Genomic DNA, 17683 nt, shown 5'->3' with positions numbered 1-17683 from the left:
CAACGGGTATCTGTGACTATTTACGCCGGGCAGAGGAAGTGGTGGGGGGTTAAAGCTGGGCCTACCAGCACACTTGCAGGGCGGTTCGCTGAGGGTTTGTGGGTTTGTGAAGGGTGAAGTCTAGGGTGCCAGAACATCTGTGTCTATAGGCTCTCCAGATGTAAATCCGGGCCTGCTGCAGGGTCTCTCACCATCTGGCTCACTAGCAAAAAGGGAGACATTTTCTGCAGGGTCCCTCACCATCTGGCTGTCTCAGTTGCCACCCCCTGCACACCATCTCCACATGGCTTGCAGGGGGTGGAGCTTTAAACACACACCAATCCCTCCCAATGGTTAACTCTGAATAAGCCACACCCTCTGCACAGCAAGCAGTAGACAGCAAGGCTTGCTGCCCTACAGTGCCCAGGTTATTGACCAGGGGGCGAAGCCACATGCCACACATGACTGGAAGAGGAGGAGGAATGGAAGAAGACCCTCTAATGACTGTCTTGTCCTGTGTCCTGCACCACCCACTAATCCCCAGATGCTGCAGTCAAGGACAAATGCCACCCCTTGCCCCCTCCCCCCAGTAACGTCCCTGATCCGTGGGTGGACCAATGTTTTCAGGAGGCGAGCATGGAGCATGGGAGCAAATTCTGACTCCACAAAGTCCAGTGGCTGGGACAATTGGCGGCCCACATGGCACATTGTCTGAGACATATTTTTGGCTGGGACAGTGGACCCTAGCTCTGGGACTAGTTCCAGGTAAACTGGGACGTCTGGTCACTGTATCTTATTTAATGGCTTTATGAGAGAGATAAGCCTAGATCTGAGTATGCTGTTTCAAGTCGGGTAAATCTTAGGAGAAGTTAGGATACAAGTGGCAGCCTTGTGCTGTCCTTATTTGAAGTTTACAAACTTTCAAATGTGAGTATACAATGTCTATGTTTTACATTAGAGGTAGAAATTAGAGATGTTGCGAACCTCCGATTTTCGGTTCGCGAACTTCCGCGGAAGGTTCGGTTCATGGAAAAGTTCGCGAACCGCAATACACTTCAAAGGGGAGGCGAACTTTGAAAAATAGAAAAAATTATGCTGGCCACAAAAGTAATGGAAAAGATGTTTCAAGGGGTCTAACACCTGGAGGGGGGCATGGTGGAGTGGGATACATGCCAAAAGTCCCGGGGAAAAATCTGGATGTGACGCAAAGCAGCGTTTTAAGGGCAGAAATCACATTGAATGCTAAATTGCAGCCCTAACGTGCTTTCAAACATCTTGCATGTGTATACATCAATCAGGGAGTGTAATTAGAATACTGCTTCACACTGACACACCAAACTCACTGTGTAACGCACTGCAAACAGCTGCTTGTGTAGTGACAGCCATGCTGGACTACTGCGCAACATGGCGAGATTGCTCTTCCTCACTCAGTGATGTCAGGTAATGTGTGACTTCCTTCTCAACTCTCCATGGCATTGTTAAAAAGCTTACGTTTTGTTTTTAAATTACATTTTTTACTTGCTGTGTACTTGTTCAGTACCACTACAATGAGAATCCTGTGGAGGCGGGCAAGTCTGCCATTGTGACCCCGGGTAATGGCCGGGGAATGAGGGGTTTGAATCCGGTGTGGAGCCTGAGCAACGGCTACCACTACACATCCAAGGAGGGCAGCGGGCAGGCATGCACGCCCGCCCGCCCCGAGGTAGTGACCAAAAATAACAATACAGGAGGAGGACTTTCGAGGCCCTGCTGTGTATTTGAAATGAATGTACTTTAAATCCTTTAACGAGAACCAGTTATGGCGGGCAAAGATGACACCACATTCCTTTCACAAGAATCATATGGAGGCGGGCAAGTCTGCCATTTGTGACCCCGGGTAATGGCCGGGGAATGAGGGATGGAATCCGGTGTGGAGCCTGAGAAACGGCTACCACTACACATCCAAGGAGGGCAGCAGGCAGGCATGCACGCCCGCCCCGAGGTAGTGACCAAAAATAACAATACAGGAGGCGGACTTTCGAGGCCCTGCTGTGTATTTGAAATGAATTAACTTTAAATCCTTTAACGGGAATCCGTTATGGAGGGCAAGTCTGCCATTGTCACCGCGGGGAATGAAGGTTGGATTTCGGCCCGAAGTGGGAGCCTGCTGAGACCCATGCTGTAGCTGCCCTGACTGTGCTTTGCAGACCAGGCATCTGTGGTCAGATGGACCCTTGAGCCAGCGGAAGACAAACCAAGTCGAAAGCATTTGCCAAGAATGTTTTACGGAGGGCAAGTTTTTTTGCCCTTTTTTTAAATTTTTTGAAAATGATAGATGGTTGTATTTTTAAATTGTTTGAAAGTTTAGATGGTTGTATTTTTAAATTGTTTGAAAGTTTAGATGATTGTATTTTTAAATTGTTTGAAAGTTTAGATGGTTGTTGTATTTTTAAATTGTTTAAAAGTGTATCCATTCTTCCTCCCTCCAGCCACGAACAATACCATGGGAACGTGGAGCAGCAGAAGCCCCCTGTGACGGCTGCCGCGGTTGTTCTCCGTGGCTTGTCTTTTGAGGGGTGCTGTTTTTCCTCAGGTGTTCTTGCCATAGCTGTTTGTGCCTTCTCTCCAGGTGCCTTCGTAAAGCACTTGTCCCTACGTGACAGTTGGCCTTTCCACGGCTCAATTTTTGCTGGCAGAGACAACAGATGGCTTTGCTCCGATCTGAGACACACACGTTAAAAAATTTCCAAACCGCTGAGCCCCCCTGGGCTGATGGCGCTAGGGTGGGATCAGCAGCTGACGTTGAAGGGCATGTTGGCTGGCTGGCCATAGCTGGCGATACATGGCGCCGGACACTGCCCCCAGCTGTTTCTGAGGACGAGCTCCCTCTGCTTCTATCATGGAGTCGTCTCCTCCTACTCCTCTCTGACTCCTCCTCTGAACTGTCCCCCTGGTCATCTCCTCTACTGGGAACATATGTGGTATCCGTATAATCGTCATCATAATCCTCCTGGCCAGCTGCGCTTTTCTCAGACACCTCCTCAAGTGCACCAACTTCAGGTGGTCCACCATCATCCCCATCCACACACGTTACGTCCATACTATCGCCACCTAACTCAGACGTATGAGGTGATGTACCTGCGCCTTCTTGTTGTTGTTGCAGTAGTGGCTGGGAATCAGTGATTTCACCACCACCACCACCAAATAACTCCTGCGAAGTGTCAAATGCAACGGATGTGGTGCTTGTTGTAGCGCTGGTGGCTGCGGGAGATGAGGTGTTCTGTGTTAAATAATCAATCACCTCCTCATGATTTTGGGAAGTGATGGCACGTGCCTTCTTCTGAGCACTGTATTTTGGGGCAGGTCCGCATGAAATCACAGCAACACCACCTCGCACAGCCACAGACCTGCCGGTGCCTGGTGGCCTTCCTCTGGGTCTGTCTCTACCTCTTCCTCTACCTGGTTTGTCCATTTTGTCCATCTCGGGGGTATGCTAGCTATATGCAGTGAGGTGGGTTCTCACTCAACACAACAGGTAGTTAGATGCAGTGAGCTGGGTTCACTCAACACAACGCTAGGTATATGCAGTGATGAGGTGGGTTAAGTAAACACAACAGGTACTGGGTAGTTAGATGCAGTGAGCTGGGTTCACTGAACAGTAAAGGTCCTTAAGATGCAGTGAGGTGGGTTCTCACAACACAACAGGTAGTTAGATGCAGTGAGGTGGCCAGGTGGGTTCACACTCAACACAACAGGTAGTTAGATGCAGTGAGCTGGGTTCACTCAACACAACGCTAGGTATATGCAGTGATGAGGTGGGTTAAGTAAACACAACAGGTACTGGGTAGTTAGATGCAGTGAGCTGGGTTCACTGAACAGTAAAGGTACTTAAGACGCAGTGAGGTGGGTTCTCACTCAACACAACAGGTAGTTAGATGCAGTGAGGTGGCCAGGTGGGTTCACACTCAACACAACAGGTAGTTAGATGCAGTGAGCTGGGTTCACTCAACACAACGCTAGGTATATGCAGTGATGAGGTGGGTTAAGTAAACACAACAGGTACTGGGTAGTTAGATGCAGTGAGCTGGGTTCACTGAACAGTAAAGGTCCTTAAGATGCAGTGAGGTGGGTTCTCACTCAACACAACAGGTAGTTAGATGCAGTGAGGTGGCCAGGTGGGTTCACACTCAACACAACAGGTAGTTAGATGCAGTGAGCTGGGTTCACTCAACACAACGCTAGGTATATGCAGTGATGCGGTGGTTTAAGTAAACACAACAGGTACTGGGTAGTTAGATGCAGTGAGCTGGGTTCACTGAACAGTAAAGGTACTTAAGATGCAGTGAGGTGGGTTCTCACTCAACACAACAGGTAGTTAGATGCAGTGAGGTGGCCAGGTGGGTTCACACTCAACACAACAGGTAGTTAGATGCAGTGAGCTGGGTTCACTCAACACAACGCTAGGTATATGCAGTGATGAGGTGGGTTAAGTAAACACAACAGGTACTGGGTAGTTAGATGCAGTGAGCTGGGTTCACTGAACAGTAAAGGTACTTAAGATGCAGTGAGGTGGGTTCTCACTCAACACAACAGGTAGTTAGATGCAGTGAGGTGGCCAGGTGGGTTCTCACTCAACACAACAGGTAGTTAGATGCAGTGAGGTGGCCAGGTGGGTTCTCACTCAACACAACAGGTAGTTAGATGCAGTGAGCTGGGTTCACTCAACACAACGCTAGGTATATGCAGTGATGAGGTGGGTTAGGTAAACACAACAGGTACTGGGTAGTTAGATGCAGTGAGCTGGGTTCACTGAACAGTAAAGGTACTTAAGATGCAGTGAGGTGGGTTCTCACTCAACACAACAGGTAGTTAGATGCAGTGAGGTGGGTTCACTCAACACAAAGCTAGGTATATGCAGTGATGAGGTAAACACAACAGGTACTGGGGTATATGCAGTACTGGGTAGTACAATGTGCAGCTCCCTGTCACACACACAGGTAGTCACTGAATGTGCTGGGCTGCTGGCAGTGGCACACACAATATCAATTAGCAAGGCTGTGCATGCAACAAAAGTGTCAGTTTGACACACAGAAAAAAAAAATGTACAGGTTGAGCTCTGAAAAGAGCTGTTGCTGGGTGCTTTAAAAGCAATAATAATCAGTCAGGAGCAAGCAAAGTAGCCTAGAACCTAACTAATCTGTCCCTAGGAGAAAAAGTCTTCAGCAGCTGTCCCTTTCCTCTCTCTAGCAGGCACACGGACCCTGCCTTATATAAGGGGGGGGGGGGTGGGGCTCCAGGGCTTAGTGTAGCCTGAATGGCTACAATGTGCCTGCTGACTGTGATGCAGTGGGTCAAAGTTGACCCTCATAGTGCATTATGGGGCGAATCGAACTTCCGCAAAAGTTCGCCTGGTGCAGGCGAACGCGAACCCCCTAAGTTCGCCTGGAACCGTTCGCCGGCGAACCGTTCGCTACATCTCTAGTAGAAATGCAGGTTGTATGTCCTGCTATGAATGTGATTGGATGGAGTTACACAATCAGAATCTTTTACTGGATGACTAGCCCACGCTAAAGCCCTTCAAAAGTCTTGATTGAAGAGAACTACTCTACCTCTCACTTTCAAGCCAGTGGTGCAGAAAACTTTGTAGCAAACAATATGGTCAATGGAATCTGCACACTTTGGAAAGTAAACGTACCACTTTTATTGAGGCAACCACAGGATAGGAAAACAGCTAAGATGGCTAACATGTTTCGACCACTATGGCGAAAAAAAATTAAACTTTAAAATACATGTGGATATACAAAAAAAAGTTATTTCCTCCAGAGTAAAACAAGCCATACTTTTCTCTTATGTTGCTGTCACTTATAGGTAGTAGAAATCTGACAGAACCAACAGGTTTTGGGCTAGTCCATCTCTCCATGGGGGAGTCTTAGCATGGTATTTATTCTTTTTAAAGACTCTGACTGAAAAAGATTTATACAAAGATGCTGGCCAGCCTCCCCACGACTTCAAACTTTTTGGGCAGTTGGATGGAGCAACCGCAATTTGCTAAGTGCTTTTGAAAATAAAGAAAACCAGGAGCGCACCCATGAGAAGATGGGCTACTCCATAACCTGTCCTTTCTGTTAGATTTTTACTCCCTACTATAGGTGACAGCAACATAGGAGAAAGGTAATTTATGGCTCATCTGGAAGAAATGTACTTCTCATTTGAATGTGTATACATGTATTTTACATTTTACGATTGTCACGATAGAGGTTCTTTAATCAAAGCTCCACTAGCTATGATTACGGACATGTGGTCTGAATCATGTTATTGGTCTTAGCTGTTCTTCCTATCCTGTGGTTGCCTCATTAAAAGTTGGACATTTTCCATCCAAAGTGTGCGTTGACCTTCAATAGTCTGTTGCTGTTTGGTTTGAGTGCTTGTCATTTCCACTTAGTTTGAATAACAATAAATCAATAAGCTTCGATGACATTATGGAGGGCAATATAAAATATCACAGCTCTTAGCAGAGAGCTGTTGTTCCTCCATTTGCTAGCTTCCTACATTTGTTCTCCTCTCTAAGCTCCCTCGAAACAACACAATTAAAATGGCACTGACAAATCCTGTATGAGCCTCAGTATGGCTGTATTGTAGTCAGAGAGCACCAGGGGAGGATCCAATAAAACCAGGGGCACACTTGGGCTCAAATAAGAGAGAAAATGGGAGAAGAGGATGTGGTCATAACACATTTTATTTTCGACATGAAACATAAATGGATGTGATTTAATATTACATAATACAGGGCTACATTCTGTACCACACAACTGTACTCATGCAATACACATACATATCATCGTTCTACAAGGTGCTACTGCTGCTGGTGTCTAAGGTTCAAACATGTAAACTTTAAAACTGTAAAATTAGGACCATATACGTACATACTAAGCAATCATAGTTTGGTATAAAACATATACAGTATTTAATAAATGAACCAGCATATTAAGCTCCTTGGCAACAAGAACATCTTAAGACCCACAAGTATATACAGAGCAGCGATGCAGTAATATAATAGTAATAATAACTGATGGAGATGGGAGACTCAGAGCACCTGGCCACATTTGTGGATTTCATTTTTGTATGTGTCCCAGTGCGGAACAGTTTTTCTCAACTCTTACGTTGCTGTCTTCAGTCTATGTAGAAGCAAGAATGGCAGTAAAGATTTTCAGCCATCCAACTCTTGGAATAGCCAAATAAAAAATTAGAATAGCTTCATCTGCAGATGTTGTGATACTGCCAGCTTTTTATCAGCCTTTTTTTATTTTCTGCAGTCCTGTCTAATGAAAACACAGAGGGTTATTTTGACTTTCAGCTCTAAGCATTTATTTTTAGCTATCACTTTTTTTACATACATCAGAACTCCCAACAGAAAACAGTATGTTTTAATTTGTCTACACACAAATGTTTTAAGCCCTAAGTTCAGACAAAATTGTTTTGTTAATTTGATAAAAATCAGAGCAAAGTTAGTCAAAGTCAAAGGCAAAGTCATGTCAGATTTTGTCTGCGGTCTGTAGCGCTATTAAAGAGAATTATTAGTACTATTCTTTAGACTGTATTTACATACTGCTGACATCTTCGGCGCTGTACAGAGTACATAGTCTTGTCACTGACTGTCCCTCAAAGGGGCTCTCAATCTAATCCCTTCCCTACCACAGTCATATGTCCGTTGTAGTCTAGGGCTATTTTAGAGGGAAGCCACTTAAATTATCAGTATGTTTTTGAAATGTGGGAGTAAACCGGAGTTCCCGGAAGTAACCCACGTAGATACTGAGAGAACATACAAACTCCATGCAGATAGTGCTCTGGCTGGGATTTAAACCAGGAATATAGCACTGCAAGGTGAGAGTGCTATCCACTATGCCACCATGCTGCCCTCCCTTCCTGTCCCAGTGATTACCTGGGCTTTAAGGTGGACTCTGATGGTCACCACTAGCAGGACTGTTATTTAAAAACCTAGTCCAGTCTTGCTTTTTTTCCTAAAAGTACATACAACAGAACATTTATGTTATTAGAAATGCAATGTACATTGGCTATCTGTACTTTTCCCAGTAAAGAAATAATGAGGCAGGACAGATACAAAGATACTCAGAGCTTTTATAAACACACTGGGGAGAATATGGGAAGGCTTTATTTCACACTGATTTAGATGCTGTAGTGCTAGTCACAAAGAGGTAATCTAACTGAGCAAAAGGAAGAGATAGATAGGTCAGGTAATCTGTGCTGGTGGAGCCACTCTTCTGGTAGCAATTAACTAAAGGAAAAAAGCCAGATGGGTGTACTTTCAATATATTAATGAAAAAGGTGTAGGTAAAAGTCTGTGTATTGCTAATTAATGCAGATTTACTATCATATGCATTGACAATAGGTTGAACTGGGGCTTCAGTTACACTAGATTCAAATTCTTTCCCACTTTACAAAATAGAATTAACTGAAGAGTCAACACCAACAACACTGTTCTTGTTTCCCTGAGGCTCCACAAAGATGAAAGGAAATGAGGTGTATTCTCCCTAAAAAGGGATGCAGACTGTAGTGAGAACACATCAGAACTTACTGTATAACCTTTCCTTCTACCTTAAATTAAAAAAAAAAATAGTTTTGGCTGCCTTGAAACATTTTCAGCAGAAATATGGTAAAGTACAATTATCTTCTGCCATTTAACCAGTTAAGGACGACGCTAGTTGAAATCTATGCCCAGTTTTGATGCTGTTGTGGCTGCCAGGGCGTAGATTTCAGCTCACTGCCGCCACACGTTCTCGCTGCACTCATCATTCCCACCAATCACTCTCTGCCCACCACAGCTCACTCACCCTTCCGTCTTACGATGACAGAGCACTTTGCGAGTTTCATTGGCTCCTGACCCTTTCTATCAATGTAAGCAACTTCCATTGGCTTACATTAATAGACAGGGTCAGGACAGGAGCCAATGAAAGCAGCTCCTGACCGGCTCACAGGAACTCTGCCGACAGAGAGACAGCAGAGTGGGTGGCCTGAGGTTCTCTGCATGCGGTGTGGATGGCGGTTGCGGTGGGTATATGCGGCGATTCGTCGGTATAACACCGTTTATGGTACCTATGCTCTCTGGTCCTTAACCATTTAAGCCTTTTGGACGTGCCGCTGCCCGTTAGCCCGGAGATCAATAAATGGGAATGCAGTTAAGTGATCTAAGTCCCCGTTAGAAAGACGAATGGCTTCTATGAGAAGCCGCAATCTTCTAAGTTCTATGTCTCCTCTTCAGGACGCATAATAAAAAAATTACTGAGGCCATCTTGTGGCCAGATAGTAAAACTACATCTACAAACAATTTTTTTTAATAAACAGACACACAATTACATTTAAAATTAACTGTTTACCTCCCACACTCTCCAAAAAATACCCAAATAAATTTTTTATAAAAAAAAAAAAAATTACAATAAAAAAAAACATAAATAGTTACCTGAGGGGCTGAACTTTTTTAATATGCATGTCAAGAGGGTATATTACCATTATTTTTTAAATTATGAGCTTGTAAATGGTGATGGACGCAAAACTGAAAAAATGCACCTTTTTTTTGCAAATAAAATATTGGCGCCATACAATGTGATAGGGACATAATTTAAATGGTGTAATAACCGGGACAAATGGGCAAATAAATGGGTTTTAATTATGGTAGCATGTATTATTTTAGAGCTATAATGGCCTAAAACTGGGAAATAATGCGTTTTTTTTCCATTTTTTTCTTAAAATTACCATTAAAATGCATTTAGAAAAAAATAATTCTTAGCAAAATGTATCACCCAATGAAAGCCTAATTGGTGGCGGAAAAAAACAAGATATAAATCATTTAATTGTGATAAGCAGTGATAAAGTTATTGACAAATGAATGGGAGGTAAAAATTGCTCGAATGCACAAGGTGAAAAAACACTGAAGGCTGAAGTGGTTAAGGGGGCAGAGACCACTGGTATAGTGGTTAACCTGCTGAGCGGTCTGGACGAGCTCAGCTCGTCCAACACCGCCAGAGGCTGCAGCTCAGGCCCTGCTGGGCCGATTTGCACCAAATAAAAAGCAGCACACGCAGCCGGCACTTTGCCAGCCGCGTGTGCTGCCTGATCGCCGCTGCAGCGCGGCGATCCGCCGCGTGCAGCGGCGAAAGAGGGTCCCCCCAGCCGCCCGAGCCCAGCGTAGCCGGAACAAACAGTTCCGGCCAGCGCTAAGGGCTGGATCGGAGGCGGCTGACGTCAAGACGTCGGCTGACGTCAATGACGTCACTCCGCTCGTCGCCATGGCGACGAGGGAAGCGAAACACGGAGGGCCGCTCATTGCGGCCTTCCGTGTTATCTCTTGCCGCCGGAGGCGATCGGAAGATCGCCTCCGGAGCGCCCTCTAGTGGGCTTTCATGCAGCCAACTTTCAGTTGGCTGCATGAAATAGTTTTTTTTTTTATCTAAAAAAAACCCTCCCGCAGCCACCCTGGCGATTTAATCAGAACGCCAGGGTGGTTAAAGGAGTAGGAGTATATTACAGTGATAACTAAAAATAAATGTGTAAAGTGACAAGTCATAGAAACCCACCACCTTTTTTAGCACAGTAAATAAGTGTTTACATAAAGCAGATAGTAACACAACCAACATAGTTTGAAAATCCCAAGCATTTAGCATGGAGCCTGTTTTTTTGTTAGGGTTTTCAGAGAAAGTATTACAGAAATCTCAACCTGCAACAACTCACTGAGTAGAATGACTAGAATAGCTAGCCAGTATTTCCAGTGATCACTGTCCATCAATGGTAAATACTTACAGGTGTAAATGGTGCTGATGCTATAGCCATGGGAAATGCAGTTTGAGTCCACTAAAGTTCTTCAGCTACAAATAACATTGATAACAGAGGAATAGAAGAAGCAAGGTGAAAAATTATATAATATATGAAGGAAACAAAGGAAGCAAACAATTCTAAAGGTTAGCCAAACATTCCTCCACTGCAATGTATGGCCCCATTGAAAAATTAAGCTTATGTGCAAGTATACTGTAAGGGCCCTTTTCCACTAGCAATCGCTAGCGTTCACGCTGAACGCTAGCGATTGCTGAATCGCAATTAGCGGCGATTCCCCGACGTTCGCGGCCGCGATTTTGCTATGCTATGCACTGCATAGCAAAATCGCGGCAAAAGTCGCTCCGCGGCGCGATCGCGATCAAGTAAAAAACGAATCGCGGTAGTGGAAATGACCTACCGCGATTCCTATGTTAAAAAGCAAACCGTAGCGATTGTAAAATCGCTAGCGGTTTGCGTTTTTGCGATTCAGCCAGCGCAAACGCGCTGGTGGAAAAGGGCCCTATAAGGCAATTTTTATAAAAATTATTTATAAATGATTTAGTCAGTGATTGCCCATTTTAAAATCTATCCTCACCCTGATTTACATTCTGACATTTATCACATGGTGACGTCTTTAATGCTGGCAGGTGATGTCTGAAAGAAGATGCTGTTTTCATGGCAGTTGGAAACAGCTGTTATTTCCAACAATGCAACAAAGTGCTGACATCACACTGTGGGAGCTGCTTCACCATAATATCCGCCACACAGAATCCCTTGATGTTCTATTTGAGAAAAGGTAAAGATTTCTTGTGGGAGAGGTAGTATCGGCTACTGATTAGGATGAAGTTCAATCCTTGGTTACAGTTCTCCCCTTTAACCACTTTACCCCCGCGCGTACGTATTTCTCCGCCCCTTTTTCCATCCTTTAAAAACCAGGGACGGAGAAACACGTACTTTCCGCGTTCCCGACGCTGTCCGCGCTCCCGCTCGTAAACACGCCGCCTGCCGCTAGTAAACACGCCGCCGCCCGCTCGCCCGGAGATCAATGAACGGGAAAATCCATTCCCGTTCGTTGATCTAAGCCCCACAATGACCCGCTGCTCTCCTATGGGCAGCGCGATCATTGTGAGAAGAAACTCACGTGTCCAGCCTCCTTATTCTTCCTCCAAGCTTCCGGAAGGAGGCTTGGAGGTCGCAATAAAGCAAAAAGTTACTGTGGCCATCTTGTGGCCAAATAGTAAACTACACCCTACACATTTTTCACATACAAATAAATGACTTTTACACAAAAAATTAACTCATTACCTCCCACACTCCCCATTTTTTTTTTTTTTTGTAATTAAAAAAAAATTCAAAAATTTACAATTGAAAAAAATACATAATTAGTTACCTTAGGGACTGAACTTTTTAAATATTTAAGTCAAGAGGGTATAACACTGTTACTTTATAAACTATGGGCTTGTAATTAGGGATGGACGCAAAACTGAAAAAAATGCACCTTTATTTCCAAATGAAATATTGGCGCCAAACATTGTGATAGGGACATAATTTAAACGGTTTTATAACCGGGACAAAAGGGCACATAAATTTCATGGGCTTTAATTACAGTAGCATGCATTATTTAAAAACTATAATGGCCGAAAACTGAAAAATAATTTTTTTTTCCCCACATTTTTCCTATTTTCCCATTAAAACACATTTAGAAAAAAATAATTCTTGGCATAATGTCCCACCTAAAGAAAGCCTAATTGGTGGCGGAAAAAACAAGATATAGTTCATTTCATTGCGATAAGTAATGATAAAGTTATAGACGAATGAATGGAAGGAGCGCTGAAAGGTGAAAATTGCTCTGGTGGTCAGGGGGTAAAACCCCTCAGTGGTGAAGTGGTTAAAATCTTCATCCTGTGTCATCTTATATCTACTGGGTTCAGCTAGCTGAAGCTAATTGTGTGTATGTGCTATGATCTGATCCTGACTTAGGACTGTAAGTAAATATAAGGCTTCAGGCTGGTCTACTATTGCTTTTATGAGTGTTTCTACAGCAGAAAAAAAAAAAGATTAGGTCCAAAGTATACAAAAAAAGAAGAAACAAAAAAAAAGAAGAAAAAACCCAACAACACTAGAAATAATAACATGGAACTCTCTTATGAAAATACGTATAACTGTCACCATTTTCGGTAGAGGTGGTTTCGATGAGCTTTCAGATCTGTTTTCCTCAGGAATGTTATTTTCAAGGGTGGTTTCCTCAGGTTTTATTTCCTGGAAATACATATATTAATGACAAGTGTCAGTATTACTGATCATGACAATGAAGTTTCAGCTTTGTTGAGTAAAACACAATCCATTCAGTTCAGCTCTGTATTTTAATTGCAATAGTTAATAATAAATGTTATTCAGCTTTTATGTGTATATAAAACAGGGCCATCCCATGGTGTTTCTAACAAGACTGGCAAATATAAGTGTTAAAGTTTACTGTCAGTCAGTGGATTTAAAAAAAAATAGGTAGTAATGGTCTCTTCTCTGTAAATCTAATAACTCATGCAGGAAAAGTGGGAGGTTAAGGCTCACAGAGCATCAGTTGCGTTGCAGAATAATTCTGCTTGCTTACTTACTGCCCATACAGTTCTATGGGCCTGTTCACAGCACTGCGTTGTTGTAACTAATTACATTATTGTAACTCGCTGCATGCAGGTGTTAAATTTATGTCTATGTCCGGTCTCCATTGCAGTTCCCACCCATTTTATCATGAGTGAAATGCAGCCATAACGGACACTTTGATGACACATTCCAGATCATACTGATCATACATTTTTACCTTGGTTATCCTGGTTTCGGAGGAAGAAATGCTTCTTATATCTATATATAGCAGGAAACTCCTATATAGCCCCATCTCTCAGTGATGGTTTGCCATGGCAGCGATGTAATTTGCCCTTCTTCCCCAGAGCAGTCTGGGAGAGCAACTGATTTTTTTCTGCACAACAAAAATAGGGGGAAAACCTGATGGATCCCTGATTGCAACCAGATTGTGAGAAATATTGTTTTGCTCCACACCACATCAGAGTCAGTTAACATGTCCAGGAGAGGCAGCTAGTACATACAGATGTAAATTACAACAGAGAAAGAACATGTGTGCATCAACCAAGTGAACCTGACAAATCTGGCTTTGCAAATTTGGCCTATTGGCTAATCACGAGACATTGCTCATGCAAATAAGCATTTGCTTTCGCATGCCTAAATATGCAGGGTCAAAAACCAAAAACCGCAAAACAATCGCCCTGCGGGAATTACTTCATGCTATACAGCACTATTCAGGGGCGCCACGAGGAGGTGTGTGCCGGCGGCTCTTCCCGGCGCTGGCCACGCTGGGGAGATCGCCTGCACCCCCCTGCCTCCCCCGTCCGGGGTGCCGCTGTGTGGGTTCCAGGCGGTGAGAGTGCCTGGGACCCCCGCGGCCCCCCGGTTGTATGGGGGCAATGGGAAGCCTCCTCGTGGCGCCCCTGGATAGTGCTGTATAGCATGAACTAATTCTCGAAGGGCGATTGTTTTGCGGTTTTTGGTTTTTGACCCTGCATATTTAGGCATGCGAAAGCAAATGCTTATTTGCATGAGCAATGTCTCGTGATTAGCCAATAGGCCAAATTTGCAAAGCCAGATTTGTCAGGTTCACTTGGTTGATGCACACATGTTCTTTCTCTGTTGTAATTAGCATTGCATTTCTTTTTTCTGAGGGCAGGTAGTGAGTGGCTTGTTTTAGGAGGTGAGAGCCCTGGAGCAGGCTATTTGCGCCTGTCCGCCCCTTATGTGTCGCGCCCAGGTTATGCGCATATAGCAGAACGCAATGGACGTTGAGGTAAGTGCCTGTTTTTAATCTTGGGAGGTGTGTGCGGGCGGCTCTTCCCGGCGCTGGCCACGCTGGGGAGATCGCCTGCACCCCCCAGCCTCCACCTCCGGGGTGCCGCTGTGTGGGTTCCAGGCGGTGAGAGTGCCTGGGACCCCCGCGGCCCCCCGGTTGTATGGGGGCAATGGGAAGCCTCCTCGTGGCGCCCCTGGATAGTGCTGTATACCATGAACTAATTCCCGCAGGGCGATTGTTTTGCGGTTTTTGTTTTTTGACCCTGCATATTTAGGCATGCGAAAGCAAATGATTATTTGCATGAGCAATGTCTCGTGATTAGCCAATAGGCCAAATTTGCAAAGCCAGATTTGTCAGGTTCACTTGGTTGATGCACACATGTTCTTTCTCTGTTGTAATTAACATACAGATGTAAGCAGGCATTGTTCAGGCTCCTACGCATAGATGCCTGGTGGTTTGCGCACAGGCCCGTTGAGAGGCGTGGCGTAAATGCTGGCACCATAAGCATTGGTGTGAGTGCTGTGCATGAATATGGAATATCTGTTGCTTGCATGATGGTGTTCAAGCACACGCCCGCTTGCGTGTATGCATGACGTGTTATTTTATAGCTGTAATTACTTATCAGTGAGGGTTATGCTATAAACTGACCCTGTCCAATCCAGTCCCGACCCAGATAGAAACTGTCACATACATACCTGATGTTTAACTCTTTCAGGCAGAGAAAGAAAAAAAAGAAATACAACCTAGTTATTTGTGTGCTTGGCACTGTACATACACGTCTATCTCATCATGTCACATCGGTTGTCCTTTAAGTCTGAGGAGTGCCACTCTCCAGTGCTGTAGTATTGCATCTTGTGAGTGTGTGCTCCCATGACCTGACTAGTTCTGCCCATTCCTTGTTCCATCTTAAAGAGAACCCGAGGTGGGATTTTATTATGCTAGTGGGGCACAGAGGCTGGTTGTGCACACTAACACCAGCCTCTGTTGCCCCATGGTGTGCCTCCAAGACCCCCCTGCGCGCCGCTATACCCCCCGCAGTGCTGGCGACACGCAGCGTGTCGCCAGCACAATGTTTACCTAAGCGCTGTCTGTCAGCGCCGCTCCCCCGCCTCCTCCGTATCGGCGCTACCCGCCGTGTCCCTTCCCTCCGGCTGATTGGATCTTTAATGATCCTGGCTCGTCTACCATCTCTGTTGCTGACCTTAGCTTTGTACAACTACCTGCTCTGTTGCCGACCTCTGCCCACTCTGTTGCCGACCTAGGAACCCATGTTCCTGTCAAATCCTGCCTGTCTGGGTACCTGCCTTTTAACCAAACCTGCATCTGTTCCTCTCTTTGGCCTGCACCTAAAGTCCTGTATCCAGCATTTCTTTACTGTTCACTACTCGGTCATCAAGCCGGTGGTTCTGAAAGTGCTCCTGCCCTTTTTTCACTGTAGAGCCCTGTTCCAACCTCAGGGGACACAGTTATTAAAGTGCACCTGAGATGGGGCCTTAAAAAGAAAATATACATACCAGGGGCTTCTTCCAGTCCCCTCGAGCCTGATCGCTTCCTCGTCGTCCTCAGTCGTCACCTGGTTCGTCCGCAACTGGCCCTGGTAAGTCACACAGTAAGGGCCAGTTGGGGCAGGCGCCGTCCTGCTGTGTGCGCTCCCCTACCGTGCTACTGTCGCCAGGAGCATTCTGCATCTGCACAGTAGTACGCAGTTGGTTACGGACTGGAGGACTTTACGGGCCAATTTCTGAAGAACAAAGAGGTGTAGGAGGACGATGAGGAAGCGATCAGGCCGGAGGGGGCTGGAGGAAGCCCCAGATATACATTGGGACCCTGAGGCTTCCCCCTCCTGAGGTAAGTATCCACCAGAGTTATCGTAAGAGAAACAGAGGCGCCAGCAGGATAAAAGGTAATAAAAATTTTAAAATTTTCTGGGAGGCGGTGGTGGACTTACCTCCGGAAGGCAGACTCAAAATACTGTCTGAACTAAACAAATAAATTTATTATTGGTACCCCAAAAGATGCAACGCGTTTCGCAGGCACAGCCCGCTTCATCAGGCAATAAGATAGGGGACAAACTGTGGACAAAGACAAAAGACGTTGCTGTAGCGAGCCACATAAAATTAACAAAGTGTGTAGTATCATGCAAATTGTATGCAACATTTTCACAATATAAACACTGGATATAAGGTTGCACAATTACAACAAGGTTGACAGACCCTAGCATCATAAAATCCACAAAAAAGTCAGTGCATCTTGTAGCCTAAGGAATAATTCAATTTAGTGTAGGAGGCAAGAAAGTGCAGAGTGCTAATTATGTAGTGCAAAATATTGCTAATAAGGTGCCATAGTGTAGTAGCACAAAATGTGTGACGGCAGACACAATTAATTGTAAAGTGCAGCAGTATAGGGCAAGTATAAGTAAAAATGCATTGCATAAAAGTATGTAGTATCATGCAAATTGTATGCAACATTTTCACAATATAAACACTGGATACAAGGCTGCACAATTAGAACAAGGACTACAGACCCTAGCATCATAAAATCCACAAAAAAGTCATTGCATCTTGTTGCCTAAGGACAAATTCAATTTTGTATAGGAGGCAAGAAAGTGCAGAGTGCTAACTATGTAGTGCAAAATATTGCTAATAATAAGTTGCAGTAGTCAGGGCCGGCCCGCTCATGAGGCGGGGTGAAACTTTTGCCTCAGGCGGCAAATTTCCAGGGGTGACATCCGCCCGTCCGTGCGGGGAGCCGGCCGCCGCGCTGGAGGGGTAGCTGGCAGGACGGGGGTATTGGGCCTAGCGGCGGGGAGGGGGGGTCGGACCCCCCCCCCTCCCTCGCCTGGGTCCCCCGTCCTCCGCTCCCCTCCAGCCTTACATAGAAGCAGCCGCTATTTGTAAGAGGCACGGGCGGGGAGGACTCACCTCTTCCTCGATCCAGTGTGCGCTCCACTGAGGGGGGGGGGGGGGGGGCGGAAAATTTTTTTTTGCCTCAGGCGGCAAAAAGTCTAGGGCCGGCCCTGGCAGTAGTGCAGCAGCACAAAATGAGTGA

At 45.2% G+C, this 17683-nt stretch overlaps 1 protein-coding gene across 2 annotated transcripts in view; it reads right to left on the bottom strand.

Annotated features, from left to right (window-relative positions):
* The window catches only part of CCDC60 (coiled-coil domain containing 60), a 236956-nt gene that overhangs the window by 133341 nt on the left and 85932 nt on the right, over window positions 1–17683 (bottom strand). The window contains exons 1-2 of one of the 2 annotated variants that reach the window (XM_068246328.1): window positions 12952–13036; window positions 10771–10835 (exon numbers count right to left, since the gene is read on the bottom strand). In XM_068246328.1, the coding sequence (XP_068102429.1) occupies window positions 10771–10800 (30 nt within the window). In that variant the 5' untranslated portion in view covers window positions 10801–10835; window positions 12952–13036. Of the gene's footprint in view, window positions 1–10770; window positions 10836–12951; window positions 13042–17683 lie in introns of those variants that run through there. The other variant, XM_068246317.1, reaches the window with a different exon arrangement.

The sequence above is a fragment of the Hyperolius riggenbachi genome, chromosome 1, assembly GCF_040937935.1.
Source record: "Hyperolius riggenbachi isolate aHypRig1 chromosome 1, aHypRig1.pri, whole genome shotgun sequence".
Taxonomy (NCBI): Eukaryota; Metazoa; Chordata; class Amphibia; order Anura; family Hyperoliidae; genus Hyperolius; species Hyperolius riggenbachi.
The sequence above is the reverse complement of the archived record's forward strand: the minus strand, read 5'-3'. Positions and strand labels throughout refer to the sequence as shown.